Source organism: Melampsora larici-populina, assembly GCF_000204055.1.
Source record: "Melampsora larici-populina 98AG31 unplaced genomic scaffold MELLAscaffold_18, whole genome shotgun sequence".
Classification (NCBI taxonomy): Eukaryota; Fungi; Basidiomycota; class Pucciniomycetes; order Pucciniales; family Melampsoraceae; genus Melampsora; species Melampsora laricis-populina.
Genome location: NW_006768782.1, coordinates 1092372 through 1117543, shown reverse-complemented (window position 1 = coordinate 1117543; position 25172 = coordinate 1092372). Strand labels below are relative to the sequence as shown.

The 25172-nt window shown below is 39.2% G+C and overlaps 4 protein-coding genes across 4 annotated transcripts; all 4 read right to left on the bottom strand.

The window, feature by feature from the left end:
• Positions 1-5293: 5293 nt before the first annotated feature.
• Positions 5294-10404, bottom strand: MELLADRAFT_86473 (uncharacterized protein; the record flags this gene model as incomplete). The annotated part of the gene is made up of 17 exons (XM_007410008.1): positions 5294-5468; positions 5560-5626; positions 5719-5874; positions 5961-6172; positions 6297-6852; positions 6939-7015; positions 7087-7361; positions 7431-7556; positions 7631-7662; positions 7711-9040; positions 9103-9219; positions 9296-9384; positions 9458-9558; positions 9628-9651; positions 9740-9903; positions 9980-10115; positions 10328-10404. 17 exons carry the CDS (start codon positions 10402-10404, stop codon positions 5294-5296), a joined length of 3714 nt encoding a protein of 1237 aa, XP_007410070.1.
• Positions 10405-12132: 1728 nt separating this feature from the next.
• On the bottom strand, positions 12133-13335 carry MELLADRAFT_36007 (uncharacterized protein; the record flags this gene model as incomplete). Its single annotated transcript, XM_007410007.1, has 5 exons — positions 12133-12301; positions 12392-12565; positions 12641-12828; positions 12917-13014; positions 13107-13335. Coding segments are annotated over 5 exons (858 nt in total), but the record flags the coding sequence as incomplete, so codon positions are not given.
• Positions 13336-17023: 3688 nt separating this feature from the next.
• MELLADRAFT_86471 (uncharacterized protein) lies at positions 17024-17293 on the bottom strand (the record flags this gene model as incomplete). The annotated part of the gene is made up of 1 exon (XM_007410006.1): positions 17024-17293. One exon carries the CDS (start codon positions 17291-17293, stop codon positions 17024-17026), a length of 270 nt encoding a protein of 89 aa, XP_007410068.1.
• Positions 17294-19289: 1996 nt separating this feature from the next.
• Positions 19290-24971, bottom strand: MELLADRAFT_36026 (uncharacterized protein; the record flags this gene model as incomplete). Its single annotated transcript, XM_007410005.1, has 13 exons — positions 19290-19840; positions 19919-20049; positions 20140-20257; positions 20326-20403; positions 20491-20980; positions 21215-21368; positions 21486-21708; positions 21850-22263; positions 22297-22577; positions 22938-22995; positions 23038-23614; positions 23720-24286; positions 24360-24971. The coding sequence occupies 13 exons, from the start codon at positions 24969-24971 to the stop codon at positions 19290-19292; spliced, it is 4254 nt and encodes a 1417-aa protein (XP_007410067.1).
• Between the last annotated feature and the right edge of the window lie 201 nt (positions 24972-25172).

The window sequence follows — 25172 nt, the reverse complement described above, 5'->3', positions numbered from 1 at the left end:
ATCACAAATAAAAAGGTGGTCAAATCGAGGGATGTCATCTTTAATGATGATGTCTTTCCATCGCTTGAAAAAGCTCCTCTCTCCCCATCTCCCAATCCACAAGTAGAAATACCTTGGCCATCGTCTGAAAAACATCCCCCTTCTCAGAGACATAGACGTCTGTCAACATCCATCCATAATCCATCTCGTAAACCACTTAGCCCGTCCTCGTTCTCAGTTTTACCGAAAACTCCTCCTTGTAACACTCAACATACGGTTCTTGATAATTCCACTATCCTTCCTCTTGTTTTGTCCTCTTCTCCGTCGCCTTCTGTTGTGGTACAAACTCCCCCAATTGACATCCCTACTCGTACGAGGCCATCACCACCAAATAGTGTAATTCCTACTCGGCGTCCATCGACTCCCCCACGAAGAAATCCCTCTCGTTCTAAAAAGATCTGCAACGTAACGTCACCACCTCGTCCGTCTCCCAATAATGCATCTCCACCATCTTCTTGTCTTCGAGATCAATCTCAGCCTCCACAAGTCGAACCTGCACCATCTAAAGTCACAAGCAGTTCCGAACCTCAACCAATCGCCGAAGTACTGGGTGAGGCTGCTCCATTACCACCTAGAAGGTCCACTCGTACTCGCACTCAACCTCAACGACTTGGCAACTTCGTAAACTCAGTATCTTTGACTGATGATGCCTGCGATACCCCGAAAACGTGGAAGCAGCTATTACGCTCGCCAAACAAAGACCGATGGCTCAAGGCGGCTGATGCGGAGTACTCATCACTAATTGGAATGGGTACGTGGCGATTAGTTCCTCGTCCTGAAAAACGAAAAATCATCAAATCCAAATGGGTTTTCAAAGTGAAGCGTCGGGTCGACAATACCATCATCAAATTGAAGGCTCGTCTGGTGGCAATGGGGTATGCTCAAGTCGAAGGCATTGATTATACTGAAGTTTTTGCTCCAACCACTAAGTTGGAGACCCTCCGCCTAGCTCTCTCTCTCATGGCATCGAAGAAGTGGTCTGGGCGACAAGTTGACATCAAGACAGCTTTTCTGAATGGGCATCTTGATGAACCCGTTTATATGTCTCAGCCACCAGGCTACGAAGATCCTAATAATCCAGATTGGGTGTGTGAAGTTATCAGATCAATCTACGGTTTGAAGCAATCTCCGCGACAGTGGAATCGAGAGCTACATGCTGTTCTCATTACGCTTGGTCTCCAACAATCATCCTATGATCCCACGCTCTACTTTCGCCTCAAGGACAAGAAGCTAGTGGGGATGGTCACTGTTCACGTAGATGATCTGTCGTTTTTAGGTCCAGATGACTTTGTCAACTCTTTCATCACCGATCTCTCTTCTCGTTTTGAAATCTCATCAAACGAAGAACTCCATCATTTCTTATCTCTAGACATACGACGCGATGTAGATAAGAAGTTGGTGTTTCTAAATCAAGCGCATTACATCAAAGAGTTGGGTGAAAAATTCTTACCATCGGTTCATGTCTCGACTCAGACACCTACGGACTCAAATTTCAAAGATCTCATGCCTCGACGAGAAGAGGAGCCGAAGTCGAGTGGCCACTACCAAAGTCTCATTGGGGCTCTTCTTTGGGTGGCTCAATGTACAAGAGCTGACATATCTTTCGCTATCAGTCGACTATCGCAGTTTCTGCGTGATCCCTCGGAGTCTCACTGGCTTGCAGCAGTACGAGTGTTGAATTACCTTCTAACTACATCTCATCTCAGTCTTACTCTTGGAGGTACACCAACTATCTCTGGCTACTCTGACTCGGATTGGGCCAAGGACAGGCATGATCGTAAATCAACCTCCGGCTACACCTATCGTTGGGGCCAAGGAGCGGTCTCATGGAAGTCTCGCAAGCAATCGACAGTCTCTCTCTCAAGTACTGAGGCTGAATATAAAGCACTATCCGACTCGAGTCGTGAGGGGATCTGGCTAAAGAACCTGTTATCTGAACTTCACATCAATGCACCATCAGCCATCCCTCTTCATGTGGACAATGAAGGAGCGGAAGCACTGGCGAAGAACCCTCAGCACCATTCAAGAACGAAACACATACACACCAGGTATCACTATGTTCGGGAATGCGTTCAAAATGGGTCAATTGAAGTCAGACATGTAGCTTCAAAAGATATGTTAGCAGACATGCTAACTAAGCCTTTAGGACGTGTAATGCTTCAGTCTCATCGAACATTGTTTGGCATTGTGTGAATTTTTTTTTTGTTTCTCTTTCTTTTATGTTGAATTTTTTTTCTTTCTCTCTTTCTTTCTCTTTTTATCTTTTTTTTTGTCTTTCTTCAAGAATGAATGATGTACATGTTGTACGCAAGGGGGGGTGTTGGGATAGTCCTACGTGACTTCAAATTCTTTATGTAAAAGTCCTGTGAGACTAACCCATGATACGTAGAATCTAAGTGTGTGCTAAACAAACATATTACATCATGTGAAAACCGTTATGTAAAATTTTCACTATATAAATCCTACTGGAGCAGTCAAGGAAAGGTGCTTCCTCTTCACCTTTCCTTTGTCTCTTTCTCTGACTGTTCCAGGTAGGATTTCTCTCTGGTTCTCTGTTTCTGTTTGCTTTTGTCCGTGAAATTTACATTACCTTTCCTTTGTCTCTTTCTCTGACTGTTCCAGAGCTCAAGAGTTTTTACCTTTTTGGAATTGAGTGTTGCATAGCGATGTCATGCTAGAATGCTGGATGTGATGTGTATATTGAAGTGTGCATCATAGAATAGGTTTCTTTCTAACATTATGAAATGATCCAATGAGTTTGAGTCACACATATATAATTAGAACACTGCTGTTGTCACTTTGTTGTTCTTTTTCTCTATCAAACTCATTATGGTCGCTAGTGCCAAGAGGTGTGAAATTCTGGACCTGGTATCTACATAGAACCCCACTTCAACACAAGAATTTCTTATGATGTGGAAACCAAGCAAAACAAGAAGTTGAAATATTCAATTTGCAACCAGATACCTGGGTTGCCACCAATGCCAGGACTCCAATGGTACCCTCGGCTCCCAGATTCAATGAGGTTTGTGGCTTGGCATCAAGTTGCAAGAGAAAAACTTGCTGGTCCAACATTTTACGCTTCTCAACACTAAAGACTATATTAGAATCTTGTACAATCTTCCTTTTTTTAGATTGTGGGTTCTTTCAATCATACATCAGTCTCACATAGACTGATATCTGATCCTTGTTCTTATCAGGTATCGTGTCTTCTTTTGATCATACATTGGTCCCACATAGACTGATATCTGATCCTTGTTCTTATCAGAAAAGTAATCCCACACCAGATCTTGTTTTTTTGCCGCAAAAGAAGATTTCCTTGGTCATATGATACCCAGTACACCACAATTGAAGGCTTTGTACTCTTTTGCCTTGATCATCCACCATCTTTTTAGAAAATTCCTGCTATGAAGATGCAAGCCTTTCCTTGCATCTACTGTCAAGCCCACCTGGTTTACAGAATGAAAGAGTGAAGGGGATTTCTATCATCAAGGGGTTTCAACTTGAGATAATTTTGTGTAAAACCTTTACAAAACAGACAAGTTTATAAAATTTTATTGTCTTCTTTTTCTGAAAATATATGGTCAACAGCATTCAGGCACCTTTTTAGGTGTCCTGAATTTTTACGTTTACGGTGAATTTCACAACAACAGGCAAGTTGTTGCACTGTAAAAATGCCGTAAAAAACACAACTTGAAAGCCCCTGACTGTATTTTGTGAACTTAAGCTGTTTAAATTTTACACAAAAGGGATACCTAAAAGCTTTGCTTTTTTTGTGAAATTTATATAAATTACAGCTATTAGGGGGTGTCAAGTTCAATTTTTTTACGGCAAAAACCGTAAAAAACTTTCCCGTTGTAGCATAATTTTACGTAAATTTTACGAAAACAGGAAAGTTTTATGAATCCCGTTCTCGTAAAAACATAAACAGGTAAGTTTACAACCCAAATTTAAAGACCTCACCTGGGCTGTTTCACTCTTGGAAGAAGGTGGACTAGAGAGTGGATGCAAGCACAACCTTTCATCCTCTTACCAACAGTTTTCTCCTTGCCAAGCGGATAATCGAGGCAAAAAAGCCAAAAAGTCTTGATCATGGTTTACAAGTGATCATAAGAACTCGGCAAAGTTTTTTTACAGTTAAAACGTAAAAATTTTCCCGTGTTTAATTTTTTTTGATGTAAAAATTTGAACTTGACACCCCTTATTGTGGCAATTGTTTTCATGATTTTTTACATATTTTTTGAAAGTTCAGACAAGTTGTCCAAAAAAAGCTTTGCAAAACAGAAACAATGTCAAAAGGCCAACTTGAAACTCCCTATTGTTATGACATTATGAGGTGGGATCATGAGCCCAAGCAATCTTGCTGCATTGACCGCAAAAAAGAAATGCTGAGTTCATAAAGTCTTGCATAAATGTTATGAAATCAGGATTTCTTGAACAACATCACACATTTTCAAGAGCAGCAAACACACATACATTTACAGCAATGAGAAAACCCAAATGATTAAAAAACAAAGAAAACTAGACAAACAATGGGAGGTGAAAAAGAAAAGAATGTCAAGACTGATATAATAAGCAGCAAACACCCACAAAAGAAAAAATGGCCTCTCAAGAAGCTGTTGATTGCTACTGACTGTTGCTGACTATCTTGTTTTACATAACAGGAAAGGTTTTTATGGTACTTTAATATCTTAAAAGGTTTCCCTGTTTTTTTAAGAAAAGACATGAAAATCCTGACCTGAGCCCCCTTATGAGTTTGAGTTATCATAAAGCTTATTCAATCACTCTCATTGTATACTTTTTCTCTTCATCAAACCCAATCTCTATTTGTTTTAACAGTCTTTGTTCCTCAGATTGTCTATCTCATCTAATTAGTGTGTTTGCTTTATTATAACAAGCTAGTAAGATTTTCTTCACAGGTTTCTCACTCAATTAATGTCACCAAGAAAACCCAAACTACATCCAAGTTCCTTGTGGATACAACCTGCAAACCTCAAATGCAGCTAGACTCATTAATCCAAATCAGATAGGAATCCAGACTGTTGTTCACACCTGTCTGAATTTCCAAAAGCAAACAACACATGTCAAAGATCTTTTGAGAGGTTGTGATCAAAGAATGTGAAAATAAGATTTTCATCATGAAATCTATTGCAGTACTGCTCCAAATGTTCCACCAAAGTCAAAATAGCATGTCTCTATAACAACAACAACAACAACAATAGCATACAACATCACCAGAATATGAGCAAAAAAAGTATTATGAAAAAGTAACATAAGAAGTATTACGAGATAAATGTTTATTTCCATTTCCACTTCTTTTACTTTTACTTTTTCTTCTTTTCATAGTTCTGACCGAAGTAGAATCACTACCGATACTTGTATCAATTTCATTTCTTTTCATTAATCCACAAATCCCTCCACTACTTATACAACTAAACGTCATCAATCAAATCAGAATCAATCAAATCAGATTTTCCCTCATATTGATTGAATTTAAATTAAAAAAAGAGATTGAAAACTTACAAACATCCACAACCAGTGGGACACATCTGTTCATCCTTCCACCAAGTTCTCATGCACTCAACATGTCCTAAAAACCAATCCAAAGAAAAATTCGTATGGTTTAAAAAACAAAGTGATCAAGTCAAGAAAAAATAAACGAGAAACGTGCTTTGGACTTACCACCATGAAAACATTGTAAACAATCTTGAGCAAGTCTAGGAACTTTTTTATGACAAATTGAACAAATCGGTAATTTTCCAATCCGATCACAAACCACACAAATCCTTTCTAAACTTTCCAAACAACCACCACATCTACCACAACGTAAAAATAACTCTAAAATAAAACCAAAATAAACATCATATCACATTAGCATTCAAAAATCAAATACTCTAGATTGTGTTATAAGATTTTCTTTTTACCTATTGTACAGCTTTCGTCTATTCCAGATAATCCTTGAGCTCGAGATCTTGAAGAAGTATCGTATTGTGTATTTGGATCACTAGCTCTTAACATCTTGACTACCATTGTACGTTCTACTATCTTTTCTCTTCGAAGGAGTAAATCACATAAAAAGTAGCGATAACATTCCAGTTCGGTTTGTAAGCTTGGATCATCAAGTGTATCCGATAACCTAAGAAATTTAAATCCGGGAGTCAGTCAGGATAATTAAACTGATGTAACATTTCCTAGAGGTTTTGATTCAACTTCATTGAATTCTCAACACGATTTGATAGATGAAAATTCATCGAACGCACTCTATTTCATCGCGCCTGTATTCAATCACCCGGTAGACTCTTCTTCGTTGTGATCTCAATCCGTTAGCGTTTTTCGTAGCCATATCAACATGACTCTCATCAGTACTAAAGCTAACATTCTTCTCATGTGGTAAACTACTACCTCCTTCTACACGTCGTTTATAAGAAGCCGAATCATATGCAGCAGGGCTAACTCCCAACTGTTGTTTAAGTTTAGCAACAGCTTTATCAGTAGAAGAAGTAGTAGATGCACTATTTTGAATTTGAGTCAAAGAAGATGAAGACGTTTTTGAAGCTCCAATTGGGACTTGATTTAAGGTGGATGAAAGTCCAGTACCACCAGTGAGTGAAAAAAAAAATTGACTCCATGATCCTTTGGATGGTGATTGAGATGATGATTCAATACCAGATGTGGGATCAGGAGTTTCACCTGATCGAGCACTACTTGATGAGGCAATACCTGCGTGTGGCTGGTTTACCGACTTCGAATTGAAGTAGTCTGTTGGAGTAGTCACTTGTTCGTCATTTTTCTCATCATACTCCATGATGTTGTGTTCTGGATGCCCCAAGGAACGAAAAAGCATATCAGATGAAGTCACATATCGAAGCGAACGTCTCCCCCCCCCTGCTTTGAGGACTCACCACGTCGGTTCATTTCCAGGACACAAGCCACATACCCCAAAGTCTCGAAATCTTTCACAGCCTTGAGATGGCCAATCCTAAACAATTCAATAAAGAATGGATCAGTAAGCGCTCATCTGAGTTGATGGAGAGACTAACCAAGTCTCACAAATTGAAAAATAACGAGGAGTTTCTTTTATTGATTTCACAATCACGTAGACCGCGACTTCCTTTGAGAAAGACCTCAATTGACATCCAAATCTTATGTCGACTTTTATCAATACGGAATGCCAGAGTTTTTGCGCTTTCAGCAATCTTCTTTGCATCAAATGACTGTAGGGCCGGAATCGGAACAGGTTTCATAAGATCAATAGTTTCGATAGATACAATCGTCGAAATTTCGCGTTGAGGTAGGGAATTGGTCGTTGGAGGTGGATTTGGCTTCTGAGATACGGTACCGTAACTGTTCAGACTACAAAGGGATGATTGATGAGAAGGAGAAAAAGAACACACCGATGGTAGACGCCGTGACATTGGCAACCTTAATGCATCGTCTGATTCTGATTCCTCGTCAGAAAGGTATGCCCGATTAGTAGGCGATAAAGCCAAGGTACCAAACGCTTCGAATTTATAATTCCGCTTTATGGTGGGTGGGATAGCACTGGGTGCATTGCTAGGTGAGGTATCACCGCAGTAAAATCTCACAAGCTGACCTGTGTGGTATAAACTTCAAACCATTTAGGAACTGGAACATATCTTATGATGTCTTGATCGATATGAGTCGTAGACTGACCATATGAGTTAAACCAAACTCCTCCACGTCGAGGTGGGGGTACATTGGTATTATTTTGGAGGATATCTGGACGCATTCCAACTTCAGGATCTCTCATCTCTTCATCCGAGTCCACATATCGTTCAACCTTTTCTGTTTCCATCAAAGACCGATCACCGAGTAAAAATTTCAAACAAATCTCCAAAGCGCCTGGCTCTTGCTTTCGAACTCGTTCTTGCATCAATTCACGGGCTGATTTTAATAGATAGGCTCTTGTACGAGCGCTAACATCTGAGCTTCGCTCTATCTCGATTGAAGGTGGTTTGAGCTGTGGGTAGGCTTTGGGAAACGTAAAGGTTGCGCGAACGAAGGCGATACCTTCACGTGCCGCCCAAGGGCCATAGAGGCCCACAGAACAAGTCCTGGCTTGTACTGTCAGTTGTTCAAATGTGACCCGCGGTAGATTACGCTGAGCCGAGGTGAGCTCTTCTCCTAGGGTCGGGGCAGTTTTGTGACAAGCTTCTTGATTAAGGTCAGTCGGCGAAAAAACTTGACTGTCTCTTGAAAGTGATCTAGTATAAGTGAGACCACCAGAGACCGTAAGCTGGTTACTTTCATGATCCGCGCATTCCGAAGGTCGATAAAGTTTTATGCCTTCCATCCATGTGAGCCGATTGCTAGACAAGTCTGCCACTCCAAGTGTAGATTGTCGGGTCATGAAGCCAGGATGTCGCACAAAACGCCTGGCGCCTTGTATCTTGGTTTTTCGCTTTTGAGGAGACTTTACTCCTTCGGAGAGTGTGACAGCTCGGTTCCGAGGTGAAGGAGTATGAGTATGCAAGAAGGCATTCGTCATAGACGAGCCAGGGGAAGATGAATGTTTGCCTACTCTGAAGGGAGATGCCGACATCGAAGGTGGACTAGGGACGAATGGAACTGTCAGACTCGAATGTCTGAAGCTTCGATTGGTGGATGTCCCTTTACGAGTGACCCGGACATCAATTGGGGAGCCGAGTTTGAAGCCAGCTTTGATTAGCACGTCTTGACTAACGGGCCACAGTCGAAGCTTTCGATCATTTCCCCATGTAACCAGTTGAAATTGCCGATCATCGGAAGCTGAATTTTCACCACCTCGAGTCCTCCAAACGAACTCTCGTACTGTGTCTCGATGACCAGAAAAAATTGCAATCGGCTTGGTCGGACAACTCTGTGACCACATACTCAGGACATGGTCAGAACGCTGGGGTAAGGTCATCACACCATGTCCAAAGGGCAGATGCCTAGCCCTTCGCACAGGAGATGGGGTCTCAATCGTCTGAATGGGAGCTTCGGAATTTTTTGTCGACCAAAACTATGGCATCGACCGAGAAGGTCAGCAAGTCATCAACTATTGTACTGTGCAAAGGTGATTACTTTGACGGTCTTATCTAGACTACAGGTGACTATACCATCTGGCGATCGGCGAGACCAATCCACTCCATATATCTTTTCGTCATGGGCCTTTATCTCAAGTAGAGGAATCGCCGGCCGCTATATTATGAAGAAAAATAACATATTAGCAAGGTACAAGATTACACCTCACGGTAAGGCGGTTGAATATACGCACACGGGTGTCCCATATCAAGACGCGAGAGTCGTGCGATGAGGCCAAAAGGTGGGAGTTTTGCCGATTCCATTTCACCTGAGTGGCCGGTGCTATGAAAATAAAGACGAATATCTTATCATTTGGTATTGAGATCTAGACTGACCCTTCACAAAGAAGACCTACAGCCCCAAGCACAAAACCCTTGTACCGCTCTGCTACCAGAACGTAGATCAAATGCGTATGTCCAGGAGTCGATTCCACAAGTAGCTAAGACATCAACATTGCTATTGAATGAAATCGAGACGTCAGAGCTGCTTGGGCCAATTGGGTTGTCTTGAGCATTCCCCACTTACAATACCGACCAGTTGATATCACATCTTCAAGCCAGACATGATGGGATGTCAGAACACGGTTGAACGCGAGTATATGCCAGAGGTCTACTCGAGTGAATATAAACTGGCGCACATGGCTCTAGTGTGTGCCTCCAATACAAATTGAATGGGAGACTGAGCGGTTCGATCAGGATTGAGGGTTGGATCTCCGGACATGTTCAAGTTGGAAGTCTTTCGAGAAGCCGTTTGGGAATGATAGGGTAGATCCAAGTTCCAGATCAAGGCCTTTTGGGATGACTAGAGTTATCAAGAAGGCAGATAGGGCGAACAATCAACTATAAAGTCGTTATATCCATCAGAACAGATAGCTCACTGTTGAAGCGACCCAGCTCCTACGTTCCGGATGTGGTGACCACTGTATATCGGCAACATCCCAAGTAGCAGAGTGTGCCAAGAAACGAGGTGGCTCGTAAGGGTGATTCAGATCTATGACGAATAGACCTTTTCGACTAGTTCATCCCGACATCGTTATGGATAAGAACAATGAGCCTTGCATCGGAAGCTTCGCTTCATCTTGGGAAGAAAAGCCCATCTCGGTTCGCGACTCACGCTCCTAGAACCACATCACGATTTTCAGGGCTGTTGAATGATAAGAAACGTGATTCGATCCAGGGTTAGTAACAATCGAATCGAAATACCAGAACGTATAGCAACTATTGACCTCATGCTGAGGCATCCCACCGGCTCGTTTAGTGAAAGTTCGAAAGTTTGATAAAAAGTGTCTGATGGATCAGCCATCGTGCGTGATGTTCAGACCGAGGATGTATTGTTGATGGCGTTGATGAAGACCAGAGTATGGAACTCGATCGAAAGTTGCTGAGAAAAATCTTGGTGAGACCGCAGCAGGTCAATCCATGTCGCGGGACACTCAGCATACATCCAATCTTTGGTTCATGATGTGTCTTTCCTCACTTGACAAAACAACATCATCAACTAATCCTTGACAGTCCTGGACATCGCCATATCTGTGCACACACCACACCCGGCAGTATCAAGAAGGACCCAAAACATGCTGCTAGGATGAGAAAAGGAAACAGACATTCAGAATCCCTCACGCTATTCCCTCACCTGTGATCCGGGAACCACATCCATCTCATTATGTCCAACCCCACTGAGCGATTTCAAAAATTGGCCTTGAAAAGTATCTAACTACTCAAAAATAGGCATGCATCTTCTGGTATAATCACGATCGTGAGGCATAAGCACAGCTTTGAACAAGAGTTTTTGGTCATCAAGAGCGCAGAAGTTTAGACTATGACCATGTACAAGACTCTTCTCACATTGTTGGATTTCTGACTCACAATTGGATACTCTTTGACGTGCCAATGGCCATACCCACGCTAACCAGCAGGTCAAGTTCCTTTTTTTTAGCGCTCAACCATGTACCTTTCAAAACCTGTGTCTGTGTACCAAATTGAAAGGAATCAATTCACAGCTTTTCTCACTTCTCAAGGAGATTGGACTGTTCAACAAGGGTACATGAGGGAGTACAATAAACTCTCTCAAAACATCCATAGGGGTTTTCTCTATAATAAAAACTAAGAGAGCAAGTGAAATAAATTTGCAAGTGAATAAAGCAAAACAAAAAATCAATCAACTTCTTGAGCTTGCAATTGTACACATCTCCTTATGATTTGTTATTGGTTTTCATCAGATGGTTTGTATGAAGTAGTAGACATTGCACTTGATCTGAACTACACACATAGCTTAACACACGCGCCCCACCAACCACGGCACTTGGAGTGTGGAGCCTGCCCTATACTCCACAGGCTCCAGAGGACAAGTCAAGTGGCTAATCTGAACCGTACGGATCATCATTAGCGTGTTCATATTGCCACATAAGCCAATCATCATGCAACTGAGCTTCCAATTCTTCATTTTCCTCGTCATACCAATCACCTTCATCAGAATCATAATCAAAATCATGAGCATGTTTATCAAGACTCAATCCAATTCCAAGAGTTAGGAGAAACCCTTTACGTTTCTAATTTGCAAAACCCCCCCAAAAAAAAAGAAAGCCAAAAGAAAAATTAAAAATACAAAAGATTAAAAAAATGAAAATAAAAAGGAAAAAAAAATCAACTCAAAAAATGTTCATATCTTCTGTTCTTTAAGTAGCCATTGAATGTTTATTTACACCTTTCCAAAGAAATCCCCAACATAAATAACGAAAGACTTATAGAATGATTACAATGCAGAACTTTGATTGAATAAGCTAAAAAGGATCAAGAGAGACTGCAAAAAGAATATTAACAAATTCTGTATTTCTATGTCAACATGTATTTACTTCATCGTTTGTAAATCAAATTAGATCCATTGAAAATCAAGTGCTCAAAATTCTATTGTTTAATAAATGCAAATGCAATATAAATACCTATTAAAAACATAACATTCAAAAAGAATAAGTTGAATTGAAAAATTAAGAGGAGAAAATCAAAACCCAACAAATATAATCTAGAAAATAGACTAACCAGCAGCATCCCATTGATCATCAGACATTGAACATTGACCAGCAGAATTAGTCACCTCCATTCGATTCAATAATAGTCTATTATGAGCTTCATAACGTTCTTGTTCAAAAATCTGATGAAATTCTTCTCTATAAATCAATTTTAATCCATACTCTGCGGCTAATCTATCAAACCCCCCCAAAAAAAATTAAAAATCAAAAATCATCAATCTATCATTTCACTCTTTCAATTTTACAAACAAACAAAAAACTCACTGTACAAACGGTTCCCAAAATACAATATATTCTGGTACACGTTCTACTGCATCTTTTAAATAAAATAAATATTTAAATCCATATAACGGTCTAGGTTGAAGTGATGGAAATGTAATTTCATAAACTGGATTACCCCATACATTCCTTTCTCCTCTCATTTTATCTAACCGAGCGCTAAAGAAAACAAAGGCTTAAATTCATCAGTTTTAACATGAAAAACCGGAGCTCATAATGTTAGAGATCACAAACATGAGCAAGTCTGGGTTGGGAATCGTCCCGATGAATACCCCACCCTTGATTAGGTGTGTACTGACGTTCCTAAGCATTGTTCTTGCTTTCTCCTCAGTCTCAAAAGCATAGTGCATACAGAACTGTAGTGAGACAACATCAAAGGGTCTTTCTAATTCTTGAGGCTGTAAGACAGTTGTAATATCAACCTATATATTTCGACCAGGAGGAAAAAATTATTAGACTTATGCAGCACCCATAATGGATAAAGAATATGACGACAGGAAGAGGGCATACGGAGAAACAATCTAGAGCAGTCAGTTTTGCAAAATACTTTTGGCGAGAAGTTTCTTGATACCGTTGTCGAGCTTGATCAATCGAAACAGCCGCAATATCTATAAAATCAAATACAAAGCTATAAAATTACATGCTCAAAATAGACGACAAGAATATAAATCTTTTAGTATTTATAGAAACTTTAACATACCGAATCCATAAAGTTCTTCTACACCAGCTTTTTGCCATTTAGCTAAATCACCACCTTTACCACAGCCTAATTCTAAAACTTTAACTCCTCTAGTGATGGGTCGATTAGGTATATTTTGGATAGTATATGAATCTTTATGCGCAAATTTTCCGATGATTACTGATTTGATCCAATTATTGAATTTTCTTAAACCAAAGATTGGGGATACAACTCGCTCATCTTTGCCTTGATTTGGTCTTGAGTTATCTTTTTTTTCTCAAAAGATTTTATACAGACATCGGTATGGAAACGATGAAGCCCGTAGGAAAACGCAAAACAGAATCAAGAAAGGCAAATGAAACCTCATTAATTCACGGAGAAAATGATTTCTAGTAGGTGTGTGAAGTAATTTGACTGACAATGCTGTGCAACTGCTTCACTAATACTTTGACTTCCGTCCATAAGAGGTTGATCGCGTGGATCTGATATCCGACGCCGTTTGTTGTCAGTGATCGTGTCCGTTCTGTCAGGGGTAGGTTCCGCAGATCCTGAGCGTGCCCTGACACTTCGTATCCGACCTGAAGGATGGATGGGGGAAGCTTGGGGCCATTTTGGAGACGTACATGACTTGGGAGGACCTTCAATGATAACAGGTGATGGGGTAGAATAATATGGAGGTGAGCGATGGGTAGCCTTGGTTTGATTGTTTTCTTGATCAGGTATATGTCTTGGTGGTTGTCGGGATTCAGGGCCACCGATGTTGTTTGATCTCTGAGGAATATCGATAGCTTGAGTTGCTTGCTGAGGATTGGTGGAAGGCTTTGAATCAGGTGTATTAATCCTTGGGGCTCTTTGAGGTTCTTGAGATGTGATGAGATTACTGATATGAGAGGGAGGCAATGAGCGCGATAAGTTTTGAACAGGGAGTACAGGTCTACTCTCTATGCCAGCCAGCTGGGATTGTGTGTTCATAGTTTGAGGACGGCGCGGTTCGACATTTTGTGGAAGTCGATTGGTGTTGGCAGATTGAGCTGCTCGATTGAAGAGAGGGTTGGCGGATCGATCTTGATATAGTTGAACTTCTTGATCGGTATAAGGTAAGAAGAGGGAAGTTGCAGGGGTCACACGCAGAGGATGATATGCGATGCGGTCCATTGAAAATAAGAAGTATGAAGTTTAATAAGTGACCTTAAGATCTTTCAAGTTGATCAATCAAAGCAATTCAATTAGTTAGTAATTTGATAGTTACTTCAATGAGATAGAAATCTGAAGAATCCATGAAGCATTTGTGTTGTACTCACTTTGAAGATATTTCATAAATTGGTTCACTTGGATGAGGCAATTGGAATCACTCGAAATCTTTCTTCCTCAACCCCGGGTTCATAACCCGATCCAATCACTGATACCCGGTCTTCAGCACGGTGACGGTATTCATACAAGCTACATCGGGCCGGTGTGGTACACGAATGTCCATGAAAGCCTCCATGTGCTTCATCCATTCGCTTCTTTGTTATTGCTGTTCATCGTCTTCACATTTTTGATCTTATCCAAGTGACAAGCACGTCCTCTACTTTGTGCACATTCAATCTTATTGGCTAGACAATGACATTTCTAGAGAAGTTCGAGGATAAAACATATCCACTTGTCAGAATATGATCCAGGAAAATTCTCGACCTCAAATGGAATGAAGTCGGCCAGCCGAGCTATCCCAATCCTTCATTAGGGTTTGGGCAAAAAACCAACCGACCAGTTTCTGAAGTCCATTGAGTTGTAATTCAGTTTTTTACAAATGCTCAGGAACAATTGCTAAAACAATATCAAAGCCGACAAAAAACTTGTCCTTTGCTTTGCTTTGCAAAAAAATCACCAAAAGTGAACTGGTGGGTGGTGTTCTTGATCATTCTAAAGCCGGAACAATTAAAAAGACAAATTTAAGCAATTTGCAACACTCAAATTTGCTTCTTTAGTGTATTAAAAAATTGTTATAAAATGGCCTGGTGTGAAGGCTTAGTAGTCCGGCTCATAGTAGAAAAAACAAGTGATTTTGTACGGTAGTTACAGTATTTATCTACACAGAAATCAAAAGCACTTTAAAAAAAAGCCACATAGACAACATCTTTCCACCTTTCACAAAGCAGAGCCAGGTACCACCTATGCTCTTTTGGAGCTCAGCTCAGTTGAATGGCCTGTCTTCAGACCCAAACACTGACTTTGAGTGACCTGGCAGAGCAACAGGTCTGTGAAACCTGCACACAGTTGTTTCTGGCCATCTTTGACTTGCTTTGACTTGCTTCTCAAAGGCACAAAACTGGTTGGTTGGTTTTTTGCCCAACCCCTACACTGCCAGCAAAAATGCCTTGGATTGTAAAATCCAAGGTATCCTCAGGTATATGTTCCCTCTGACTGTGTGTCCAAGACGTCAATCCAAGGCGTTCTTTGCCCTCAAAAATTGCCTCGGATCATTTACTTGGACATCACGTCCAAGGCTATTGCCATCTGAGGCATCTTTGTTGGCTGTGCTATTATGTGATGATGTCTTGATTGCTCCAGATATACCTTCAGACATTTTAGGGGTGGGGCTAAAAACCAACCAACCAGTTTTTGAAGTCCATTGAGACATGATTCAGTTTTTTACAAATGCTAAGGAACAATTGCAGGAACAATATCAAAGCCAACAAAGAAACTTGTTGTTTGCTTTGCTTTGCAAAAAAATCACCAAAAGTACACTGGTGGGTGGTGTTCTTGATCATTCCAAAGCCCAAACAATTCAAAAAACAAAAGCAATTTGCACCACTCAAGCCACATAGGGATGTGGTATAAAGTTTTAGGTGTCAGTGAGGACCAAGGTGTTGGGTAGTAGGAGCAAACAAAGCGAGTTCAAGAAGAGACAGAAAATCTGTTGCCAAATGGGTTCAAACCTAAACTTATCAAATTCCCCCCCACCCAAGTAGTCAAGGGAGGGACTTACAGCTGATGTCCTGTTTTTATACTCACAACAGCCAGATTTTTGGCCACTTTTCCACTTTTGGCCATTTTGAGGGTTCCAAACCTCATAGAATCTTACATTCAACTGCACAGAGCTTCCTTGACATCTTGTGTGTCTCCTGGTCCTGATTTCAGATCTTCATTGTGGATGGATCTGATGCTATTGGGATTCTTGGACACTGTGTTTTTGAGCACAACAATACACTTTAGTGGTCCTGTATCAAATTTGGTGTTCCAGCTAACGCTTTTTACAACTCTTGTGAGTGGGCTCATAAAATACAATGGATACAAAAAAAACACAAGGACATGTACAAGGTGCAAATGAAGATCCTTGCAAAAGGAAGCAAGATTTGATGAGGTCTGTGACCCTCATAGTGGGCAAAAACAAAAAAATGACCAAAAATCTTGCTGTTGTGAGTATAAAAACATGTCATTTATGGGATACAAAGTAGAATCCGGGCATGTGCCCGGCTTTGTGCCTGGAATTATCTTGGCAGTAAATTTTGATTTTCTGGGCAAAAGTCCGGGCCCAGAATTCAAATTTACTGCCAAAAAAAATCTGGGCACAAAGTCGGGCATATTCCTGAATTCTACTTTGTATCCCGTAATTACACCGCGGGAATTGATAAGTATGAAACTCGATTGAGCGAAGTTGCGGTGTCCAAGTCCGCAACTTCCTTCAATCACGGGTTTCGTTTGCAATACGTTCACATTACGTTTGCAGGTTCCCCTCGGGCTGCCCTGTATCCGCACGTCTAGTCAAATTTCATGTATCATGTATCCTGTTTTGTCACGATTCAGTCTCCCTCAGTTCCTTTCACATGATGATCAGAGGCCTCAAAAGGGACCTTAACCACACCAGTAACTTATCAACACGCTCGTTCTTAGCTTGTTCTCAAATCCACATAAGGTTAACTCCAATGGTTCTTGAGTGACATCAACAACTTGTTGTATCAATCCTTTGAGATAGACCTGTTTATCATTCTGATTGAGGTATTTTTCCATACATAATCATCGAAACAAAGTCTAAACACAAATAAATTGATCAAATTCGAGATCGATTTCAAAGAACGATTACAAACAGAATCGAAATCGAACAAAAAAATGCAAATATAAGAATTAGGAAGAGAAAGGACAATCATAATCCTACATGTAGATTTTCTGATTAAGAGAAACAAGAGGGGATAGGTATTTGAATTAATTGAGAAAGATACATGATTCATAGCATGAAAGTGAATCAAACAAAGAAAGAAAAAAACGAAGGAAAACAAAGCTACAAGAGTAATTTACATAGAAATTTTATGATTGAAAAGAAATGTAAATGAGTTGATTTGTCAAAACAAAAGAAAGAATTCTAAAGAGTGAAATCATCATGTGTTTTTATGAAAACCTAAGACAGAAAAAAGGATTTCAAAAGAGTATCAGAGATTTGTTTTGGATTTTGATGCAGTGAAGCAGGAGTTTGTTGGACTTACGTTAAAAGAGGATTGAAAGTGTCCACAAAAAGAGAGGACAAAAATGAAAGACGAATTTTTTCTTCTACTTGAGGATCTATGAGGGTCTACATATGTAAACGTGAGGGCAGCTCGAGGGGAACCTGCAAACGTAATGTGAACGTATTGCAAACGAAACCCGTGATTGAAGGAAGTTGCGGACTCGGACACCGCAACTTTGCTCAATCGGGCTTCATACTTATTAATTCCCGCGGTGTTAGCCGTAAGTCCCTCCCTCAACTACTTGGACGGGGGCGACTTTGATAAGTTTGGTTCAAACCCAAGTTTTTTTCCCAGTTTCCCAGTTTCCAAACTACAGCCAAAAGCACCAAGTTGGGAAACTGGGAAACTGGGGAAACCCCCTCAGGTTTTGATGTTTGTATCCCATAAGTGTCTTTTCTTTCTGCAAATATATGGTCAACAGCATTTGGGACACCTTTTCAGGTGTCCCAGATTTTCACATTTACAGTCAATTTTGGCAAGTTGTTGCACTGTAAAAATACCGTAAAAAACACAACTTCAAACCCCCTACTGACTCGAAAAAGAAAATTTTGGTATTCCAAATTCTCTTGCTACATCTTTCATGTTTCAACTTTTAGATTTTTTCCAAAAAGACAATCAATCATAATACTTCTGCTCATCACACAAGACAAATCTGTTCCACAAATCTCACATTCTATGAAAAAACCTGGACCAAAATCTGTTTAAAAAAGGTCTGTATTACATTAAAGAGGTTATAGTGGACCAAAATGGGCATTTGAGAAGGGGAGTTGTCTATGTATACCAGGATGATGAATCCTAAGATTAAATTAAATCAAATTACAATAATTAATAAAAATCTTAAACCAGAAACCAAATTATAAAGCCTTTTTCTGTTGTAAAAAAATACATCATACATAAAACCAAGTTTCAAAAGTTTTTCTCAAAATCAAAAGCCAAAAAGCCAAAAAGAATAAAGAAAAAAAGAAAACAAACCTATAGAATTAATCAGTATAACTTATCCAATTCTTTAAAAAAAATCACTTTAAAACCTCAAGATATATATAAAAAAACCCAAAACCAAACAAACTTAAACCAAACAAACAACCCAAATAACCAACCTCCCAAAACCTTAAACCCAACCCTTTCACCCCCAAAACAGTCAGAAAACTACCCCTCCCTTCAATCTGAATCAACTACAAATATACACTCAAATAAGAAATTTAATGTAGTCTAAAAATAATTTTCAGATCCAATTAAACCAATTTGATCATCTCCAATCTCATCATCTAAAACTCTAACGATTTCTCTACACTGAATAACTTCTAATCTATTATTAGCTCTACCAACACTCAACATCATTTTATGTCTTTAATCCAACCCACCGCCAAAAAAAAACAAAGAAAAACTCAACTCAAACTCAAATTAAACTTTAAGGAAAAAATAAAGAAACTTACGGATGAAATCCAAGTGAAGTCACCGATTTAATGGTTGAAGAAATCGAAGATGATGATTGGATTTTCCGACCGATCGTATTACTTAATGAACTTCGATTTAATGAATGATGAGGTGTAGAATAAAATGATTTTAATGGAACTCCAAACAATTCAGAACTGATATCCCATAATTTCACTTTACCATCAATCGATCCACTAATCCAAATCAAAAACCAAATCAAAACCTTAATTTGAGTCTTTGTGTTTGTGGGTTGGTTTGGTTTTCATTTTAAAAGTTAAGAACAATTTACTTACGTAGCAAAAACAGGAGCATGTTCATGTATATCTAATGCAGGCATTCCATCATCATGAGCTCTAAAGAACCTAAGAGGTTGATCAAGTCTTACATCCCATTGAACCACATCACCACAACTATCACCTGAAACCAATTCTCTTTGACCACCACGTTGCATATGTAAGGTATGAACCCAAGACCGATGAATAGCTTTATAAACTCGTACCATCGAACTCTTTAAAGATTCTCTACGATCATAAACTCGAATCGATCCATCTCCAAACCCAGCACAAATTATAAAACTTGAAACATGATCTGAACTTAATGAAGTTAAAGGTGAACCTGATCTGGTCTTGATGTTTTCGATACACATCTCTTTTTTCGAATTCCATACTTTAATCTCTCGACTATCTCCTCCACATAATAATAAACCAGATGACTGTTGCCAATCTAATATTAATCCAGATGATCCTACTTTACTTGGTTCGGAATTCGGTAATGATTTAAATCCGGTCACTAATTCAGGCTTTCTTTCATAATTTCGAAAAATCCTTACATTTCCATCAGCTATAACCCCAAAAGCAAAAATCAAGTTAGTTTCTTTTTCTGAAATCTTCAAGATCTAAAAACTAAAGAATTACCAACCTGTACCAGTAAGTACTAAAGCAACATCATCTTCATTTACCAACTTAACACTAGTAATCCTACTACCACCTCTTCTATCATCTGAATTCTTAAACCGATTCAATTTAATCTTATTCTCAGTATCATAAACCCTATGATAGACAAAAGAAACCCAGAAAAAGTTAATCAATCTTATCCAAACTCTAATCATTAATGAACTTAAGATTTCAGTTGACGCTTACGTTAAGTATCCATCTATATCACTTGTAATGATTTGATCTTCGAATTGATGCATCACCACCTGACTCACCACCGATTCAGTTTTCCATTCATTAACAATCCTATCCCAAGGTAATCGTGCTATCAAACGAAACCAAACTCAATCAAACTTTGACCAAGAAAGTTTCAAGTGTTTTAAAATCACTTACCTGCATCAGCTTTCAAAGGTTGACTTTCCAAAATAATCTTTTCATTCCTATTCTTTCTCCACAAAGCTTTGATCTGAGCTAACCCACCTGCATGGTGACCTGAATGATTCCCAACTTTCTCTTCATTCATCAAATGATCTTCTCCTCCTTCTCCCGAATCAAAACTTTCTTCACCTACCATTCCAACTTCTTTATCTGCCATCCTAGGTTTCAAAAACACAAAACAACTTAAATTATAATACGATGATCTTAACGGTAAGTTTCTTTTCCTTTGATTGCCTTCTACTTTTAATTCTTCTGAATCATGTAATCCAAGATAAATTAAATAATCAAACGTACTTTCTTGATGAGTATTCACAGATTTCGTTAAGAGTGGATAAACCCTTTGTCTTTGTCTTCTTTCATCATCTGATAATCGGGTCCGTGCAATTATCGTTTCTAATGGAACTTCACTTGATCCTAATTTAGATCTTCTTTCCCATAATAAACTGATGGGTGTATCAATTGAAGATGGATTTGATGATGATCTTGGATTAGCACGAGTTTCTTCTTCACTTTTTCGATCTGTACCAACATTCACTCCTACATTTCTTAATCGGTTTTGTAATCGAGATGGTCCATCTTCGGTGGTTTCTGGTGATCTTGCAAATGGAGTCTTCCATCCCGTATTCTTTACAAAGTTAGGTACAAGTTGATTAACCGTACTTAATGAAGGAAACACACCACCACCACCAGTAGGTCTACGTGAACTTGATGTTTCATTCCCATGATGATGATGATGATCTTCTTGTCGGTTTGACCAAGTTCTTCTTCTATCTCTATGTTCTTCATCTTCATCCTCTTCTTGTTCTTCAATTAATTCATCTAATCCAAGTCTTAATCCTAATACACTAGAAGTTAATCTAGAATGAATATAATCTACAACAATGATGGCAGCTTCTGAAACTTCTTCTACAGGATCAAGTGTAAGATCTAAAAGGATTTGATAAATACTACTATACTGTAACCACAGATAAGGTTTGATCGATTCATTACCATTCATACTCGTTTCACGTTCATTGGATTCTAATTGATTTAATAATTTTTCTAATTTAATCGATCTATCAGTCAATGGTTGTTGTGAAAGATAATCTTCAATGACTTCTTCATTATTTTCAAACCCGTTTCCATACTTTCTAGCATCTTCTTCATTCCTATACTTTTTAATTAAATCCGATGTTTTCATCACTTTAGCTTCTTCATTACTTTGACCTGCTAAGAAAGCTGCCACAATAAATTCACCTAAATGTTGATCAACTAATGCAGATAAGACGATCACTAATTCTTTTCGTAACATTGGTGATCCATCATTGGATGAATGACAACAAACCATGGCACTATTGACTTCAATCGAAACTTGTTCTTCATATCCAATCCGACTCACCAATGGATTACACGAAGAAAGACTATAAAGTTTATTCGATTGAAATTCATTGGGTGGGATTTGTTTCCTGATCTCTCCACTTAATCCTTCACCTGTTCCACTTAATTCATCTTCAATTTCTCCTATTCCATTCGGATCAGTCGAAACTCCTAATAAGGTTCCAAAGGCATACATTGCTGCTGTTCTAACTTCTGGTACTGTATCAGTTAATAATTCACTAACAACTGTATGAACTCCCATTCGAATCGCTCTACCTTTAGCAGCTCCAGATTGTTCCCAAAGGTGTGCTAAGAGGATAAGATACCATTGACGTTGAGATGCTACAAGTTCAGGTAATCGATGGACTAAAATCTCTAGTACACCTAAATTGAGTAATCGATTCGCATGTGCAGGTAAATTTTTACATCCGATTGATAAAATGAATGCACACATCGCTTTATGATCTACTACATTGGCTACTGGTAATAATTCAGGTGTATGAGGTGCTAATAAACGAACAAAATATTCGACGGGTGCTGCATCAGGTCCTGCATGAGGTCGTCCTGGACCTGGTCTAAACAATTCCATCCTTCCTTCAGGATAAACTGTTAAGATTCTAGCCCAAATGAAGATTAACACCGGTCTGAGTTCGGCAGCTGGTGCTTGAAGTAACTTGAGTACGTATTGAAAGATACCAATCGAAAGAGATAAATGAACAGCCCATGGACCTAGATCCATAAATCTACAAAGTAAAATCAAAGCACGTAATCGATGTAACTGAGAAAGTAAGACTTGAAGAACGATGGGTAATTGGGGTGGAGAAGGTGGATATAAATCATCACCCGGTCGACTGTTGATCGGGAAATGTTTGATATAAGTAGGTAGACGATATCGAATTGGCCGTGGACGAGTATTCTCTTGTGAGGGTTGAAAAGCATGAGTACCATTGGTAGAAGCGGGAGTAGATTGAGTATGGGGTGCCATTGATGGTTTATGTTTACCAGCCAAACCTGCTGCCGATGTAGAAGTTGCGAGTGGAGTACTTGCGGCTGGTGGATGAGCAGTAGCAAAATCAGTGACCTCAATCCTATCCATCTTGACACTTGGCCAATCATTACAACTCCATCTTAACATTGTCTTTTGTTTCATAATCATTTCTTCATCTTTTTCACCATTTTCATCTGGATTATGTGCAACAATCTCTTTTAACCAAAGTTCAAAAGCGGTTAATTGTTGTGAAAAGAAAGTTGAAGTTCTATAAGGAATCACTTTAGGTGGGATTGAATTAGCTACTCTAGGTTTCTTTCCACTATCATATTCTGCACGAATTGCTTCGGAACGCCAAATTGCAGGTAATTGAGATAAACACATATCTACTTCTAAATCCCAACATTTCCATAATTCAGATTGATGAGTTGGTGGAAGTTTGGGCATAGAGATTGGTGTACAACCATAAGCCCTCATGACACGTTCGGCCAATAAGAAACCTCTAAAAAGAGCAGCTAAGACTAAATCACCACGAAAGATTCGAGTAAACAGATGACGATCGAGATGATTCCATGCGATTGCATCAGCAATTGAAGTAAAGATCCAAGTAAGTTCACCCAATGGAGTTCGACGCATTTCCATTCGACCTGGTACTTTATCAATCTTGCCTAAATCGTTGAAGAATTCGGCTGTTGAAGTCCAATTGGCATCACGAGCGTTATTGCGAAGAACATAAAACCGAAGAGCCATCTCGATGGGTGAACTTAGACAAGCTGTGAAGATATCTGCCGGTGCTTCAGGGTCACGAGGTAACATTTGATCAGCTTGACAAGCAGCAAGTTGAATGGTATCACTATATCGAATCGCAGGATTTTGAAGTAAAAATTGGGGTATTTGACTCTTTCCCACACTTGGACTTGTTCGACCACTACCAGATGGAGGTTCTGCCAAATTGGTCGAGGATGTCATAGGTGCAACTGATGGCCATTCATTAGATGAAGAAACACCACTACTTCCTTGAAGTCTTCTTAATTCCAATTCAGCTGCGATTTCTTCATCTTTTGTGGCAGAAGCTTGAATGATCGCATTCACAATATGACCTGCATTATTACAATCCCAAATGAAGACCGAGGGTGGACCAGCCCAAGAAAGGATATCGGCGATACTGATCGGGATATATTGGGTATAAGCCTTATTGAAAACCCATAATTCACCAGTTTGTGTTGGCTTAGGTACTCCATGACCATTATAATAAACCAAACAACGATCGTTTTTACTATACTTTCGTAAACCGATGAGTGTTTTTTTAAATTCTTCTGAATAAACGTCTGGATAAGTCTTGAATTTCACTCTAGCATGAGGAGGCGCAAGTGATTCGAATTGATCTTGTAGTCGTTTAGCTATCGTTTCTAGAACCGATTCTTTTGGGTACATTTTAGGATCTACCCAAGCTTCGAGTTTAGGAGCTGGTGAAGTCTTGACTACATCTGGTGGATCGAACCCCAGCCTAAGGCATAAGAAGAGTGCAGCACAAACTGTCCGATGTTTAACGGGTGGACGCCAAAAAGGAATCTGTTGATGAGGATGAGATTAGTAAGGTAAGAAACAAGAAAAGGACAATGAAGAAAGAGGAATGAAAATGAACCTGCTTAAGATCGGAAGGTTTGGTAGTTTTGTAAGGAGTATCATCCCAATACATAAAATAAGTTTTAGCTAAACCTTCTAAATATTCATCTGAATTATAAGCTTCATTGAAACCATGTCTTAATAAATGTTGTTGACGAGATTCATGAATCCTTAAACGAAGTAAACCATCTTCAGGTTCAGATGAATAAGCTAGCATTGAAGATTGAGGACTATAATCCGAATCATGAGATTGATCTGTGAATGAAGAATTTGATAGATTGTCTTCGTCTTCTTCTTCATCATCGTCATGATGATGATGATGTGGAATATAAGATTGAATTGGGTCTTCTCCAGTTTGATGATCTGAAGGAAATCTAAGTGAATTATCAGGAAATCGATGACGACGAGATTGTTGTTGATGACGACGTTGAAAGGAAGAAAGATAAGATGATCGATGGTTCGAATGATGAGATCGATGAGATCGATGTGAAGTAGATTGATGAGTGTTGTTGGTATTTTCGATAGCTTTTCCTGTTCCTTTACCTTTTCCTTTCACTTTTCCATTACCGTTTAGATTTTGATGAGTTTGAATTGAGTTTGATTCAGATGTTTCGATTGATTCACCATTCATAGTTTCATCAAACTCAAAGTTAATCATCTTCTTCTGTTTCTTCCAATCAAAGTTCCAAGAAGTGTTTGTTGATTAGTTGTTTTGATAAATAAATGAATTCAATAGTATGTAGAAACCAGTTCAACTCACCTTCAGATTCCAATTGGCTATGAATCAAATCTTAAAAATCTTCTCTCTTCTCATGGGACGCATTCATCTCAA